At 36.9% G+C, this 18068-nt stretch overlaps 1 protein-coding gene across 1 annotated transcript; it reads left to right on the top strand.

Annotated features, from left to right (window-relative positions):
* The first annotated feature begins 15800 nt into the window (after positions 1 to 15800).
* On the top strand, positions 15801 to 16634 carry LOC149161644 (uncharacterized). The gene is made up of 4 exons (XM_089434953.1): positions 15801 to 15900; positions 16040 to 16188; positions 16289 to 16357; positions 16441 to 16634. The coding sequence occupies exons 1-4, from the start codon at positions 15801 to 15803 to the stop codon at positions 16522 to 16524; spliced, it is 402 nt and encodes a 133-aa protein (XP_089291079.1). The 3' UTR covers positions 16525 to 16634.
* The last annotated feature ends 1434 nt before the right edge of the window (positions 16635 to 18068 follow it).

Below are 18068 nucleotides of genomic sequence, written 5' to 3'. Positions count from 1 at the left end.
TATATAAGTAACTGTGGCAATATTATAAATCACATTAACTACTTCCGAATGACAAGTTCACAAAGCACCGGAGCCAAGGCCCTCAGGAATAAAGTGTAGTCCGCTATTAAAATCTTCCAAAGAAACCCAGAAATAAATTGACATTTATAGAGTTAAGCATTAATTCCAGGAAAACGACGAGCTCGAAATATAAACAAATTATCCATTGAAAAACAGAGAGGTTCCATATTCCACGACTCAGTCCACTAACGGTCTTTACTAATTGTTACTCAAATAATTACAACTGGATAATGATTCATAAAATACAGAAAGGAATCCGAGATAATTCAAACTACTGGGACTGCTAAGGCACCTCCCGTGTGAAAGGAACTGATTGTTCCTCACAACCCAACAGGGCAAGTCGAGATAACAAAACCTGAGAATATGAGAAATCATGAATAGCCTCGGAGGCAAACCCTCAAGGACCCTGTCCTGGGTAACTTCGGTCAAGTTAAGGAAATCTGAAAGCCAGTGAAAGGAAAATGAGTATGTATACATCTCGTAGCCACAACAGACAAAAGGGGTAAAAACCCCAAACACCGCACCCAGGAATCAACGAGCATGAATTGCTTACCTGATATGCAGCGAAGGAGGTTGGGTTGCCGAGGGCCCAACGTCCTGCGTATTGGAAGGTTTCATCACCATAGCATCACCTTCATACACCAGAGAAATACGAGAACTATTAATACACATGTAAAACCAACGGAGAGGCCTGTAATAAAAGAATATCATAATAGAAAAATAGTGGATTTAACTGTGAGAAATGCCATTACCTGTGTGGGTTAATCCCAGAAAATCGAATGAGTAACTCCTATGTTGCAGATGAAACCTCGGTGGAGGAGTGAATGGGAGAAATACCTTGTGCGCGAAGAGACAAGCTGAACCCGGGAGCGGCGTCGGGACCAAATGAGCTGAGTGGAAACTCAAACCACTTAATAAGAACCCTAAAACCCTCCGACAGACCTCCACCCTAGGATCCAGATCGGTTGATCCACGCCATTGAAAAGAAGCGGGAACCAAAGGCGCGAGGGACGAGGGTACGACACCCAGCGTATTCACATGGTCGAGCACGAGAGACAGGCCAGTTGTGCTGGGGAGCATTAAACAACTGCCCTTAATATTATTTACAACCCAACAAATCAACGCCAGAATATTACTCCGGTCACATTGCAATATGCCAGTGCACTTATCTGGTTGCCAAATATATATATCCGATGCATACAAAAAAAACTATAATCCCGACATTTGAATAGACTGTCGTTGGTATGATAAATCCCTAATGATGTTAATAGCCCGAATAAACTATATGTCATGGCAGAGTATGTGCGGAATAAATATTATGGTAGGGTTGAATATGTAAAGATTAAAATATATATATATATATATATATATATATATATATATATATATATATATATATATATATATATATATATATATATATATATTTTTTTTTTTTTTTTTTTTATTATATGTATCATGGGGGTAGTATCATGACAAATTGGTGTCAGAGCAAAGTTACAATACTGTGACCTCTGGGACAACATGTAAAGAAAAAAAAAAAAAAAAAAACCAAGCAATGTACAGATAACCATCTTATTATATTTGTGAGAAGGATAACTAATCTAACTAACTCCTCTTCTGGTTCCATTTCTAGGGTTGAGACACAGGAAAACAACAACAAATAGACAATAGACAGAAACAGTGAATATGCAGAGAGCTAGCAGCACTCCGCATAGATCAATAGCAGGTCAGGAACCTGCAGTAAATCCTAGGGATAACCCAGAGCTGTGGGTACAACTTGGTAAGGAGACATGTAGCACGAACCTTGCAATACTAGAGACGGTCCAGGAACTGAAGAATGAGATGGAACGATTACGAGAGGATAATTCACGACTGACGGTGGAAGAAGAAAGAATTTTGAAGAGTTTGTCGGACAGGCAGAACCCACCACTAGCTAATCCCAGTGCGGAACAACAGAGGATGACAGAAGAACGAAATTATCAAACAGAACCTGAAAAATCATAAGAAAGGGAGGACCATTCTGATAATGCATTCGAACAGCAGACTTCAAAACGTCAGAGAGTGGAACTACAGGGAGAATTTCGAAAAATTAAACCCCCACATTTTGATGGGGAACAGGAAGAAGCGGCTGAAGCATGGTCAATTAACATGAACAAATATTTTCAACTGTATGAATATGACCACAACCTGAAGGCACGATTGGCCATCTTTTAGTTACAAGGTAAAGCAACCCTGTGGTGGGAGGAAGTTAAGATCGTCAAGGGGGTAAGCGAATGGACCATAACATGGGAGTAGTTTCAGAAATAATTCAAAGAAAGATATCTGACCGAGCGCTTCTATGATGAAAAAGCAATGGAATTCCATGATTTACGGTTGGGACTACAGACTATGGACAAGTTTATCAACCATTTTACCTCCCTACTTCATATGTACCCTATATTAAAGAAGAAAAAGCCAAGGTGCAAAGATTTGTTAGTAGTTTACCCCTATACATACGAGAAAGGATTGAGTTTGACAATCCTAGGACGATGGATGAAGCTATCCACAAGGCTAGAATCTGCTACCAGCAGAATAAACAGAAAGGAGATGCTCCAAACAAAAGATGGAATGAAAAAAGAGGTAATAAAACAGTTGGGAACAGTAAAGGAAGTCGCAGCAGTGGAAGTAAGGGAATTAGTAAAGGGCGGAACAACAGAACTGTACAAAGAGGTTCACTCAGGTCTAAGCCAATCAGTGAATCTAGAGTGAGTGAACAACCTGTCAGGCTGGAGGGCGAAGGAATGGCCAGACCCCCAGTTCAATGCTGGGGTTGTGGAGGATTACACTTCGTCAAAAACTGCCCGCAGCGGAAGGGAATTGACCAGATATCTCAAATCCATGAGGCATCGACTGTTGGCGATGTGGGACGTAGCGTACCAATGATTAAAGTAGCCCTGTACGATCGTGAGGCGGAATACCAACCGACTATGGTGGAATTTGAAGGTAAAATTTCAGGTCTTTCTATAGCTATTCTAATTGATCCAGGAGCTACTTTATGTTATATTAGCCCAAAGATAGTAGAACCATGTAAGCTACAACCTGAAAAATTCAAGAATCCATGGCTGGTACAGCTAGCTACGGGGGCCAAGAGATGAGTCTTGGAAAAAATTAATAACTGCTCTTTAACCATAGCGGGACAGCCAGTAGTGGTAGATTTGAATGTACTTCCTCTGGATTCATATGATGTTCTGATTGGGATGGATTGGTTAGAAAAACACTGGTCACTAGTAAACTGCAAGATGAAAACCATTTATTACAAAGATGACTTTGGAGAGAAGCAGGAAATGCAAGGGATTAAGCGCCCAGTGCAGATCCGGCCGATCACTGCATCCCAACTAGCTAAATGTATCAGAAAAAGATGTCAAATTTATGCCATTCAGGTAGGCTATGCAAATTCAAAGGATAAAACAGCCACACTGGAAAACATTCCTGTAATAAAAGAATTTGCGGATGTTTTTCCAGAGGAGATACCAGGGCTGCCACCTAAAAGAGATATAGACTTTACCATCGAATTGACACCGGGGGCAGCACCAGTGTCGCGGGCACCTTATAGAATGAGCATACCTGAATTGACAGAATTAAAAATGCAACTACAAGAGCTGTTAGACAAAATTATATTCGCCCTAGTGTATCTCCATGGGGAGCCCCAGTGTTATTTGTCAAGAAAAAAGACGGAACTCTTCGAACGTGTATAGGCTATCGTCAGCTGAACAAGCTCACGGTCAAAACTAAATATCCTTTACCTCGGATTGATGAACCTTTCGATCAAGTGAAGGGTGCGACAGTGTTCTCTAAGATCGATCTGCGATCAGGTTACCAGCAAATCAGGATTAAGGAGGAAGATATTGCTAAAACAGCTTTCAGAACACGGTATGGGCACTACGAGTTTGTAGTGCTACCTTTTGGGTTGACCAATGCACTCGCCACCTTTATGTGTTTAATGAATAGCGTGTTTCATAGGTTCTTGGATAAATTTTTGCTGATATTCATTGATGATATTCTGATATACTCTCGTTCTAAGGAGGAGCACGAGGAGCATCTCAGGTTAGTACTACAAACTCTTCGAGAACACCAGTTGTATGCTAAGTTCAACAAGTGTGATTTCTTCAAGGAGGAAATACAGTATTTAGGCCATATAATCACAAAAGAGGGGATTGTAGTGGACCCTGAAATGATAAGGACCATAATGGAATCGCCCGTACCAAAGGATGTGGCTGACATCAGGTCCTTTATGGAGTTAGCTGGTTATTATAGAAGATTCGTGGAAGGTTTTTCAAGGGTAGCATACCCTATCACCTCGTTACAGAAAAAAGGAAGGGTATTCAAATGGACCTCAGAGTGTCAATGAAGCTTTGAGCAACTTAAACATTTACTCACCACAACACCCATCTTGAGTATAGCTGATCCTAATAAGGATTACGTGGTATGTACTGATGCAAGTAAGGAGGGTGTGGGCGGTGTGTTGATGCGAGAAGGAAGAGTGATCGCTTACGAATCAAGAAAGCTAAAGGAGCATGAGCAGAAATATTCTGCCTACGATTTAGAATTAGCAGCCGTCATACATGCACTGAAAATGTGGCGGCATTGTCTCATGGGGAGAAAATTTCTGTTGCTAACAAACCACCACAGTCTGACAAATTACTTCAGCCAACCTACCTTAAATACGAGGAAAGCTTGCTAGGCAGATTTTTTTAAGTGGATTTGATTTTGAAATTAAGAATTTGAAAGGCAAGGAGAACCGCGTGGCCGACGCATTAAGTCGGAAGGTGCAATGCTTGTATGAAATTTTGTCCAGTAAATGGAAGAATCCATTGATTGAAATGATAAAAACAACCGCAGATCAAGATGCTGAATACCAGCAAATAAAACAGCAAGTACAACAACTTTCCAGCGAAAAAAATCAGCAGGGATATGAATTAGATGATGCTGGAATGCTATATTATAATAAGAGGTTGTATGTGCCTAATAAAAATAGTATTAAAAATCTGATGATGGGTGAGTTTCACATCAGCCACTATGGAGGACATCTGGGGTACCAAAAAAAGATCACCGCACTTCGAAAAGAATACCATTGGCCCGGAATGAAAAAGAATGTAGCTGAATACTTAGCACGGTGTTTGGAGTGTCAACAGATTAAAGTGGAGCATCTACACCCAGCAGGGCTATTACAACCTTTACCCATTCCGGAATTGAAATGGGGAACTATTTCTATGGATTTCATAACAGGATTGCCTCGGAAAAAGAAGAACAATGATTCTATTATGGTAGTGGTAGACAAACTGAGTAAGGCAGCACACTTTATACCCGTGCAGTCCACTTACATGGCTATGCAAATTGCTCACATTTTTATCCAGAATGTGTTCAAACTGCATGGACTTCCGAAGACAATAATATCTACTGTGATGTGAAATTCACGTCAACCTTTTGGAGAGCATTGTTTATCGAACTGGGAACATAGCTGAATTCAGCACAGCCTATCATCCCCAGACCGATGGTCAAACAGAATGAGTGAACCAAGTGGTGGAGGACATGTTAAGAGCATGCGTAATGCAGAAACCAACCCAGTGGGAGGAATATTTACATTTGGTTGAATTCGCATATAATAACGGATATCACATGTCAACACAAATGAGCCCCTTTGAAGTCTTGTATGGGCGGAAATGCCGTACACCCTCAAGCTGGGGTGGACTTGAGGACAAATTAAGATTGGGGCCAGAAATGCTCAAAGAAATGGAGGACATGGTAAAAAGGGTACGTACTAATTTAAAGGCTGCTCAGGACAGAGATTTGGACATATGTGGATTTGTTGATGCAAACTGAGCTAAAGATATGGATTAGATAAGATCTACAGGTGTGTATGTGTCTAACCTATTTGGGGTTGTAGTCAGTTGGATGAGAAAGAGATAACCTATAGTGGCACTTTCAACTATAGAGGTAGAATACATGGAAGCCACTCATGTAAGCAAGGAAGCAATTTGGTTGGAGAAATTGTATTGAAGTATGGGGTTAGTACAACGAGCTATAAGGACAGATTATGACAACCAAACTATAATTTTCTTGGCAAAGAACCTTGCTTATCATTCAAAGACAAAACACATTGATGTTCAATATGACTTTGTGAGGGATATGGTTGAGGACAAAAAGGTGTTGCTGGTAAAGAGGGACACTTTGAAGAATCTTGTAGATGCATTGACGAAGTTTATGAGCATTGAGAGTTTTTGTTGGTGTAGAGAAACAATCAGCGTTGTAGGGTTGGACCAATTACTAAGCTTTCCTGTGACCCCCTGTGTGGAAAAGAATTCAACAAGTGGGAGAATGTTGGGTGTGTGTTATATTATTTCCACGACTAGTTGCACACGCATGATGGGAAAACCTATCTATATTTTTGTGCATGGGTTATGCACATGATTTTGGGCATGATGGTTTTCTACCCATGGATTTTCTAGTTCCAGTCAAGGGAACTACGTTTATGTTCTAATCTAGGTTTAATGGATTGGGGTTTATGAATGCTTTGGCATGTATATATATGTATTGTAACATTGAAAAGAACATAATGAAAAATTAATCTGGTAGTCGCAGTTTTGGGATCTAGGGGAAAATATCTGTGTATTTGTTTTATATTCTCATCCTTTTTTATTTTTTATAGAATTCGTTTGCAGGTAATTTCTATACAGGGTTAAAAATTACAGATCTTGGAGGGGTACTTTGACAATTTTTTACTAAAAATAAAATATTTGACTAGTTACAATGTGCCCAAAAGGGTGTATTACATATGATAACAACTATTTTAACTTCTAGATTCTATGACAAACCCTAGAAGCACATAACGGGTGTTTGATTTAGAACATTTTGACTATGAAACCTCATATTTAATAAAAAATAATAATAATTTTATTTCTATTTTACATTAACTACATAAAATCAAGAATACATGAGATATTGTAAACACCAAACCTAGTTACATAATTCAACACTCCCTCTTAAGTAGTGAGATATTCATAAAATGTTAATGGTACATGGACATTCTCATACTAGAGAAATCTCATAAGAAAAGTCATATTGGTAAGTCATCTCATAAGCTACCTTTTTCAACTAATATTAATGGATCTCATCATATCAACCAACATTATCATATAGCAAAGCCTTGACTAACAACACTATCTCTCCATTAGAGTAGAGCACAATGTTGGGGAGACAATGATTTATAGACATCTTCATCATTGCCTCTCAAGGTACATACCCCATCCATATATTCACAAGGTATGTCCTTTTAGGACCATTCCCGTCTTGGAATTATGGATCCTAAAGGAATCTCCTCTTTGACTACTCTTTCCTATTCGATGCCCTACCTCATCCTCAAAAAGTATTGGCTCTTAAGACTACTTCTATTCTCAAGAAGTATCAACCTCAGATGCTTACCAAATCCTCAATTCTTTCTTCATGATGTGAAGACATGAATGATGTGTCTATCTCTCCCTCTCAACTAAGTAGGATTCACTCATTGCTTTACATGAAAGGAATATATATAAGCTCCCTCTTAACTAGGGACTTGTTTAAAGTAACAACTATCTATTCTTCTGTGGAGATCATGTTACTGTCAACTACTTGTAGGGCTCCTTTTCCTCCATAATCCAGTCATGAATAAACTTCAACCTCTATATCATGGATCCATCTTCTTCCATAACTTTTTTTCATAGGGATTCAACCATCTTTCTCATCACATTCCTTCAATGAAGCATAATGTTGAACCAATTAATGTTAGCCATTCCACCCTTATTTCCAGTGAAAAGTGACCTTCTTTATCATCATCTGGCTATTCTTCATACAACTACCTCCTCCAAGACATGTTTCTTTTAGAATCATCCATCCAAATTTATGTGTACTAGCTATAGGTGAATTTCTAATACCTTCTGTCGGTAGCCTTGTTCCAATCCAACCAGATGCCTTCTTTCGAAAGTCAAAATTGAACATCAAAACATAACCTTCTTATGATTTCAAATCATCTTCTTCTGCAACATCAACATCCTTTTCTATATGAATCCATCTCTAAGGCTTCCATTTCCAAGGTTATCCTTCTTCATCATACTTATCAGGGTTTCTCATAATTTCTTCATGGAGATATCATAACCAATCCTTCTTTACATTAGATGTTGATTATCCATGTAGATGCATCTTACAAACTCTCTTTTCAACTTCTTCACTTATTTTTTTCTTGGGATTTTTATGCATAGCTCCTTCTTTAAAGGAACAATTATTGTCCACTTCCTCATATTATTCATGAGGTTAGATAATGTTGATTCTATCACCATGTATAAGAGTTCAAGGAATATTGTATATATTCCTTCATGCATCAACCATAAGGGATTTGTTTTCTTCAAACATGCTCATGAGATAGATCATTTCAATCATCATTTTTCTAAAACAAAATGAATGCATGACTCAGTCTATCTATCACAAAATTATCTAGTGTATGCATACCTCTTTCTTCATATGGTCATCTAGACTTCCTTAGGTTCCTTTTCCCTTGTTTGAATATGGGAAATACTTCAATCAAACCATTATGTCTCACTTCATGTCATCATATCTTCATCCTTCTAAATTGTGGATCCCACATTAAGTGGAATGTAGACTATTTATGTAACAATTTCTTCTTCATGTAGCGATGAATCTTTTCAACAATGTTTATTTCAGAGTATATTGATGATTGTATGATCCTTTTCTGCAAATAATTCATTCTAATGACATGAGGTGTGATGAGCTCTTGTCTTCCAATCTTGCTAGATGACTTTCTTCAACCATGAAATATTATACTTCAACTATCCTTCTAATATGAACCCATCTCAATACCACTCCAATGCATCTTATCATGACTGCAATTCTTTCTACCATGACTTCTATAAATTGAAAATGCACTAAATGTATGGGGTACATTTAACAATAGAGATATTTCACTTATTCTTTCATTTCTTTCTTCTCATCGGGTTCTTCCACTTCTTTGGTTACATGGGCTTCACTTCTTTATTTCCTTTTCTTGTTTCCCTTCTTGAGTTTAGGATAATTCCTCTTGTTTGCCCATATTCATTACATTCATAACACTGAATCTTAGACATGTCAATTTTCTTTGGAATTTCTTTCATGGCTGAAATTTTTCAATCCTTCCTTTCCTTCTTGACAAAGTTTCAAATGCTTGTGTTGGTTCATTTGATTCAACGTTGTCCTTTTCTTTTAATATTGCCTCTTCAATATTACATAATGACCATATATCATTGAATGGTGTAGCTTCCTTCTTTTCATAGATGCTTGATATAAAGTATACAATTTTTCAGTAGTGCATTGAGTACACAAGTGGTCATCTCTAGATGTTATAGCACCATTTGCCACTGTTGGTAGATTTGATGCTCTAATTATGGCTTAGGGCAACCCTTCCTTCCATAGTTGGTCCAAAATTTAAAAAATAGTGTTTTATTCCCTATACACTATTTTGCCTTGTGATAAAAGTGTATACACATGGGTCAGCATATACCCAACTCATGTACATATGTTAAAACACTTAAAAAAATTGAATTTCCTTAATTTCGGGCGGAGTTCATGGGTTTTACCTTTTACTCACTTCCTATTGCTTGTGGCCCAACTGTTTCCCAACTGAAAAAGCTAATTTGGAGAAGTATAAATAAACCTCCATGGGAAGGCCTTAAGGGAAAAGATATGAGATATTGATACTATAGTGAGATTATCCTGATCGAGTCTGATGAATACCTGTGCCTCCTGCACTACCTAAATCTTCATGAAACCCTTGTTTCCTTGTTATAGATATCCTTAATCTTGCCTGAGATATCCTTGTATTTGTGATGGAGGAAGATTGCTGAAGGCCAGGAAAGGACGGATCTGAAGGACGGTTCCAATTGGAGTTGTATGAGGACTCAGGTCATATTTCTCCACTTTACCTGTAGCTAACTTCAATAAAAGGAGTGTTGTTCTGTTTCCGATATTAAATGTGTTTATGGATAAAGTTATGTTGTAATTCATTTATGAAACTTATAATGATGTATAATTAGTCATTCATTTATATGATTGAAGGTTAATATCATGAACATGCTTTATGTTTCTACCGTTGTATATGTTCTATTTGAATAATTTTCAGGTTTCAAGAACATCAGGAGAAGCTGAGGGTTTTCACCCTATGGGATCTACCCAAATGTAGGACATCTGAGTAACGACACTCCTATATAGTTAAGTAGAATAAGCATTTATGTTGGTTTCCTAAGCATTTCCTATTGTGTTTTGCCCTCTGCTCTATTGGGGTTCTCAAACCAAATCCCTAGGGTGGTCTCACCCACAACACTAGATCTGACATTGTTTCTCAAAGCTCTTATGGTTGATATTTAATTTGAGACACCTTCATGATATATTAATCTACCAATTTTTCCTCTAATACTTTCATTTTGAATAATTCAGTTCTTAAGGCTATTATTTCCCTAGCTATTCTTACAGAGTACAACTTTACCAACTTGTCATAGATATATTTTGATGACTTCAATTTTGCTACAAAGGGAATGCGAGAAGTCTCGATAGATTCAATGAGTATTCTCCGAGCCCTTATTTCTCCTTTCATATATTTTGATAATGCTTGATCCTAATCTTGAGGAGGCTTAGTTATGGAACCCATAACATAATAAAAAGATTCATTTTATGTGAGAATCAAATCTATTCTCTTCTTCCATGCAAGGTAGTTTGGTGTCGCAAAAAGTCATTCTCCTTACAGAAGGTAGTCATTTGATTTGATTGAGACATGAATATAAAGTACTTACTTGACAAATGAATATGCCTCCTTGAGGATGATGTCTTCCACTAGAGTGTGAGATTTATAATGAGGGAGGGATGATCTTCCTTCTTCAAAATGACAATGCTTCTTCTTCAAGATGCTTAAGGTGTGATCCTTTCCTCAAAGATCACATGTCTTATTTCTCCTTTTGATGTTAATGTAGAATGTGGGAGGTTTTCCAAGATGCTTCAAGTGTGTAGTGCCTTTCCTTCTTTTATATGATGTGATGGAGGTAGGGTCTTTAAGGTCGATTTCGTTCTTCCAAAAGTTCTTTTAAGGTGAGAGGGTCTTAAGATGTGATGAATCTATTATTTTGATTCTCTTCCTTCTTATGCTCGGCCCTATCGTATCCTTTTTATTTGAATGATCTTCAAGCTACCTTTCCTTATCACCTTAGCTTTGATACCATGTTGAGAAATCTAGGGCAGCTAGATTAGGGGTGAATTTTCTTTACATTGATAATTGCTTGTGATGTTATGTACTTCAACTTGTAGTATTTAAATGTAGATTATTCTTATGTTTATTATTATAGTGTTCTTATCATTCAACAACTACCAAAAACATGAAGATCAATGGAACAAATGGACATAGGATGTAGGTTTCTAACCATGGCCAAAACCTCTCTTAGAGAGGAAAACCCATAAGAAATTATTCTCTTCTTATAGAAAATTCAAATGAAAACTTACAAGTCCCTTTAGATGAAAGACTGAGACCCCTCCAAGACCAATTCAACCTCCTTTAGATTAAGTTTTCTTCCACAAAGTCAACACTAGTAAAACAATTTCAAATTTTGGCCTTCTTTTTAGGATTTTGGATTCTGCTTTAGGTTTGCAACTTTTCAACCCCCATGCAACAACTGCAACATCACACGTGTAGGAGAAAGAGGTTGATTTAGGCCTCCTCTCTTCTTTTAATGGCTTGATCTTATTTCCTTAGATACTCGACCTTAGAACATGATCTTTCAGCAACACTATTTGGACTTCTAGAAGGATAACTTCAATATGAACTTGTGACTGAAAAAATCCTAGCTACAATTTGCACATGTGAGAGAATAGAGATATAAATAGGCTTCTAAACTTCAATTTTTCTTCCTTTTATCCTTCCTCTTCTTCGTTGATTTTCTTATCCTTCTTTTAAGCTTCAATGAGTTTGATTCATAATATTCTTCAAATGAGGTCGAATATTATTTTTATATAAACATTCTTGGAGCTTGAGTAAACCTCAACAGGGCTAACTTTCCATAGTGAGGTTGAATTGATCTTAGAGGGGTACTTTGACACCTTTTTACTGAAAAGAATTTTTTTGACTAGTTACGAGATTCCCAATAAGGTCTATTACATATGATAATGACTCTTTTTACTTCCAAACTCTATGACAAACCCTATAAACACAATGGGTACTTGACTAGAACATTTTTATTATGAAGTTTCATGCTTTATTAAATAACACATGTAATTTTATTTCTCTTTTACATTAATGACATAAAATCAAGAGTACATGAGACGTTATGAAGACCAAACCTAATTATATAATTCAACACATTAGAACGTGTAGCAAGAAAGGTTCAATTTGACTTTATCCTTTGTAAAGTTGAGTAAATCAAATTTACATAATAGTGATACAACTTGGAGGAAATTAGTTAGTGTGGCATGGCTCTTGTCACTTAGTTAGCTTAGTAAAATCAAGTTAGGGGCTTGGAATTCAGTTATGCAAGTGTGATTGCTAAATTTTAGCAATCTAGTTCAATTCTTTCGAGTTGGATTCAGTTAATTGACCTCTAACTTTTGATAGGGTCAGTTGAAGGTCAATTGTGCCGTGAGATAATAGTCTAACTCAAAGATATGTCAATTAGCTAATCAATCAACCCAAAATAGCTTACACATGCATGGAATTTGAATTCCTCAACTGAAGTAGAGATGACAAGGTAATGTAACAAGAGTTGTATACTAGTTGAGAGTACAATTGTTACATGCAATGAGGAGATCAATCCTTGAGAATCATAGAAGAAAATAGTAGGAAATTCCTATGTTTTAGGAGTTAATTTCGTCGAGGAATGTGCAAGGAAATTGGAGGCTATATGAGTAAATAATTAGCTAAGTGTTGGTCAAAGTTTCTCATTGAGAAAAGAGAACAATTATTCTTTTTAAGTTCTCAGAGCTGGAGCAAGCAAGTGTAATAGTTTCTCTATTCAGCTCATTAATGTGAACAAACTTGAGGGGGCTTTACGAGTTGGGTTCCCCTAGAAATCATTGTGTATTTGTGGTTTTTCTTATTGCATGTCTATGCATGTTGTTCGAAATTGTGATTTCCATTCCACAGATCAGCTGAGTAAAATTGTGTCTCTTGTTTTTTCAGGTTGAAATCTCTAGCAGTTGCAATTTCTATCAAATTCCTACACAACACTTCCTTATTCTTGATATTGTAAAACTTCTTCATTAAGAATACTTTCTTTGATGGATTTTTTCTCTCATATATATCATGTAGATTTTCCCATAACCCTTCTATTGTCTTCTCTCTAGTGATATTAAAATATACTTTCTTTGCCAAATACTGATGAATTGTGGCCATGGCCTTTTTGTCCAAATTCTTTGCTATTACCCCAATAAAGCTGAAACAATAATCAAAATAAAAAACAACAATTAAAATAAAAATTGTACTCAAATATAGATTTATGTGGAAAACCCCATTTAGAGAAAAACCACGAGGAAAATGTTTCTTTAGATTTTTATTATCACAATGGAAATCATATTATATTTCACTCACTTTATATTTCTTTCTGGCTCTATACAAAAATTATTTCGTTACATCACTGTGAACCCCATACTATGAGCTATACCGTGGATATATGAATACCGTGGGCACTAACAACTTTAACTTGGTTTGGTCTCACACCTAACATGAAATAGGAGCCTTTATACTGAGAGGGAAATTCTCATCCACTTTGGAGAGTTAATTATAAAAAAACTAATTCTCTTTATTATTAAATCATATTCAAACATTAGAATTAGGTCATGGAAATCAGTGATTCTCTAACAACATTAGAGTATTGCAAACAATTTTTTTTTTTTTTTTTAAATCAATTTTTGATATTTTCCTTTCTTTATTTACCAGTTTTCATTTTCTTAAGGCACAATGGCTTGTAAACTTTATAATTTTTTTAACGGTATAGGTATTTAAGACTATCCTTTGTAAGAATGAAACAGCTTGCATGCCTTGACAAATTACTGTTTCACATAAAAAGGATGCAATGCTTCGATATAATTTCCGGCACTCATGGCAACATTTTCCTAATTATTAAAGAGAAAGCGATTTCTTCTTTATGGAGAAGAAGCTTGTTGGATCATCAATGGAAGGAGGCTAGCTAAACACCACATGCAAACGAGATTTTGGATTGGGTGGAAGGGAATCGTTTATCTCACCGCAAAGTTAGGGCTATTCACGTCAATAATTATATTATATGCAATTTTTTTTTTCTCTTCGAAGCAATATAAAAAACAACTTTCGAATTTTTGAATATATGATAAACTAGAAAATTGTAATAAACGTTTAATCGGTAATTGTAATAACCGTTTAACCTATTATTCTTCAAGGGGCCCAGGAAATACAGAAAATACACAATTAAATTATAGAAATATAAAACAATAAAAGGAATATCGAATCGATGCTAAGTTCAGATACAACCGACCAGCCAATTTATAAAAGAAATTTATTTTTTCATGAAAAATCAAAAATTACCTCATAATCTATTTCGGTGATGAAAATAATTTTTTATATTAACAAAAATAAAGTTTTTTCATAGCTTGATGCAAGAAACTTTGAATAAATAATTTATATATATGTATAGATTTGGCTACAGAGACCAATGAAATAAGCCAACCCGATTACTAAAGGCCTGGATCAGAAGCAGAAGGTCCACGAGACCCAATTTTTATTTCTTTTGTGATTCATAAATGATAAAGATCGTTGCATCACAATTTAGATCATACGGTGTACCATCTGCAACATCTATTTTGTTTTTTTTTTTTCAATTCAAGAAATTTCCCTTGGAGTAGCGTTCAGTTATACGATATAGTCTTACAATATAATCGCGCTAGAAATTAAACTAAGAAAAATGTAAAGACGAAACCTCCCACCAAACAGTTAGACTACATCCCAACGAAACATCTATCTAACTAAACATCTATCTGATCTCTACAGTGCCTACGTACAGCAGCATAATATATTTATTCGGTTCTGCATATTATATTCTTCTTCGAAGCATGCAGTTTGCCCTTGAACTGAATTCAGATTGTTATGGCTTTCGGAAGCAATGTGTCCCGGGATTGTAGCCGGAAAATGCTCTAATCTAGTAGATTCCAAAACTAGTTGGTCGTGCTGAACGCCAAATGGTCCCGTGATTGTAGCCGGAAAATGCCCTAATCTAACAGATTCTATAACTGGTTCGTCCGGTCGAACGCTGGATCTGCAAAGGGGACAAGTGCAATGCGAAAAAAACCACGTTGTCACACCTATTTTTACATATACATAATTTTTTTTTTAAATATATAAATGCCAATCTTTTAACTCAATGCTCTCTATAAGGTAATCCGGTCTCACGTGTACACATTACACTTTATAACCATAATCTACACATTAAACCATACACATATGTATCATTGGCATGTGTTAATTAGAATACATTACACGATAAACATTTGGCATGCATTAACTAAAGTTATATGAGACCATATCCATATATATCGTTGGCTCAAGTTACTATATTATGGCTCACTGTTGTATTTACCACGCGGCATCAACCTAATAGCAACTATGTTAAAAATGTATACATTATTCATATTACAGCACCTACCATAGATATTCCAATGGCACTGTATTAATGGGCATGGGCTTTGATGGTCCCGCCGCAGTACTATCAGGTGACAGGTCATACTTACCTTTAAGACAATCTGTCCTTCCGGGGCAGGTGGCATGGCCTGGTTTCTCCGGCCATGTGATACCTTGGTAATGCAGATTTTGGTCTCACCGCCAGTGACTCCCGCCATACTTCAACGGCCCGGATCTCTTCCGGAGATCGGAGGGCTGGAGATTATTCAAAGGTCATCGATGATACTTAAGCGTCTCTCCGCCGTGTTAGAGTTTATTTGGTGTCCGCGGCCTTTGCGGACCTGGTTCAATGTCCCTCCTCTGGCTCGACTCCAACAAACTTATTCCTTCAACCTGCAACGCTCCGAGGACTGCATTCCGCCCATAATCAATCCTCGCAGGTATTAACATTGTTTTCTCCGTCTTGCCTATGATTTAACGGCTTGGTTATCAAAGGAGTGTTACTTACAGTGTTTACATTTCCCTACTGAGTTTGTGCAGCCGCATTTGCTATGCTTCGGCGAACCCATGGTGACTTCGCACTGCAAACAATCCTCCGGTAACACACAGGTATGATTATCGGCATTCAAGCCTGTTTACTTGATAATGGTTAATGGTTACAATTATGAACTACCATGTATGGTTTGGTGCAGATCTCTGCTTTCCAATACGGTCTTCCCATTTCCGCTGCCGGGTATTCTCTGTGGAGAACCCTTACAGTTATCTCCGTTGCATAGATAGGTTACGACTGTGATTTCCTGTTGAATGTTATTGATTGCAGAGAGGTTCTGGGTTTGTTATACCTGTCACGTTTTCTTCTCGTTTGGATTTACAGAACCGCCTAGCGGCAAACTTGGTACATTTGATGTGTTTGCATGGGTTTCAGATCTGGCCTTCACGCGCAGATCTCGTCATGAGTAAATTGGACTTATTCCCTTATTCAGATGTACCGATATATTTATGTTATTACTTCACCGTTCGGTGCTGTCATAATCTCTTTAGCCCTCAGGGCATTTTCGCCAATATATTGACTCGTTTCAGTTTGGTAATCCGTTACTCAAGAACAGAGACATAGGGTTTATATTTTGTACAAGTTCTATTTATACTCAGATGGCATTCGCCTCGGCGTTGTCAAGTCATGATGATAAATCTTTGTTTACATTCTCTGTATTTTTTTAAAATGCTCATATTTCGCCAGTCGGTAATTTATGACCTCGGCGAATGGTTAGTATTTTGGAGGATAGCCCTTTTCTCTGTGGAAAGGACTACCCTTCATGCATGATTACTGTCTTTTTCACACAGTTTCTCTGAGTAATATGAATATCTATCGTTACAGTTGCATGAACAGATTCTCTGGTTTGATATGAATAACTTCCATTTTGTTTGCATGCATCGAATCTAGATATGTATTACCACAGTCATTATTTGTTGCTATAATACACCGAGCCTTGGTTTATTCGTATCTGTTATTATTTTTGTCGCTATAATACACAGAACGTTGGTATATTCGTATTCTTTCTGTACTCAGTTATAGCTTTATAAACACAGGTTTGCTTTATGTTTATACCGCGAGTACTGAGACCCGATAATAACTATTTAATGAAGTGTATTGTTCTCTATTCCATCGTTCACCAACGCTCTCTGTACAGAGTCATTTGCTGGACATACACAGTTTATTAATGGCCTAGGTTATCTATTGGCTCATTATTTCTCCGTAGCGCGATTACTTCCGACTACAGTCGGTGTTCTTCTTTTTACCTTAGAGGTTTAAACCCTCATTCTAATGCCATTCCACAGCATTCACCTCAGACAATAGGTTATAGAGTTTACTATTGTTTAATTTCATCAATGTCTATTCGTTTTTTTTGAATAATAACGCCCTTGCTAATAAGTTAGGTCGAGACTGTTACCCAGTAACCAGTCCTTGATTAAGACTGCCTTATACTCATATATAACCTTGTTTTAATATTTCCGTACCGTTTATTTTTTTCTTGGGTACTAACTCAGACCCTGTCCATTAACTGACAGTCCCTTTTCTTTGAAGTTTACACTTGTACATTATGCTAAGCATTGTAACAGTATCTAGGAAAATAAACAGTCTTTCCCTATTTAATTACTGTAACTTCAATGCACATTAATTTTCCTATCAGGGACTACCAATTTGGAACCGTACCTGATTACCACTGTCATGAATGGTTTTTCAAACAAATAAGTCACCTGAGCTTTAATTCTGCTCTCCACCCAGCCATGAGATCCATCCCTCAGACGGAATTCTCCCCCC

Source organism: Pinus tabuliformis, chromosome 5_2 (genome assembly GCF_031772625.1).
Source record: "Pinus tabuliformis cultivar Carrire ecotype Pingquan chromosome 5_2, CPIR1, whole genome shotgun sequence".
NCBI classification, from domain to species: domain Eukaryota; kingdom Viridiplantae; phylum Streptophyta; class Pinopsida; order Pinales; family Pinaceae; genus Pinus; species Pinus tabuliformis.
Note: the sequence above shows the minus strand (reverse complement) of the source record. Positions and strands in the feature narration are given on the sequence as shown.

Bases quoted from the DNA above. Each gene is read 5' to 3' on its own strand.
- LOC149161644 (XM_089434953.1), top strand. From the start codon at position 15,801: ATGGGCATGGGCTTTGATGGTCCCGCCGCAGTACTATCAGGTGACAGG. The intron at 15,901-16,039 runs GTTTCTCCGGCC...ATGATACTTAAG, and splicing joins GGGGCAGGTGGCATGGCCTG to CGTCTCTCCGCCGTGTTAGA. The intron at 16,358-16,440 runs GTATGATTATCG...GGTTTGGTGCAG, and splicing joins AATCCTCCGGTAACACACAG to ATCTCTGCTTTCCAATACGG.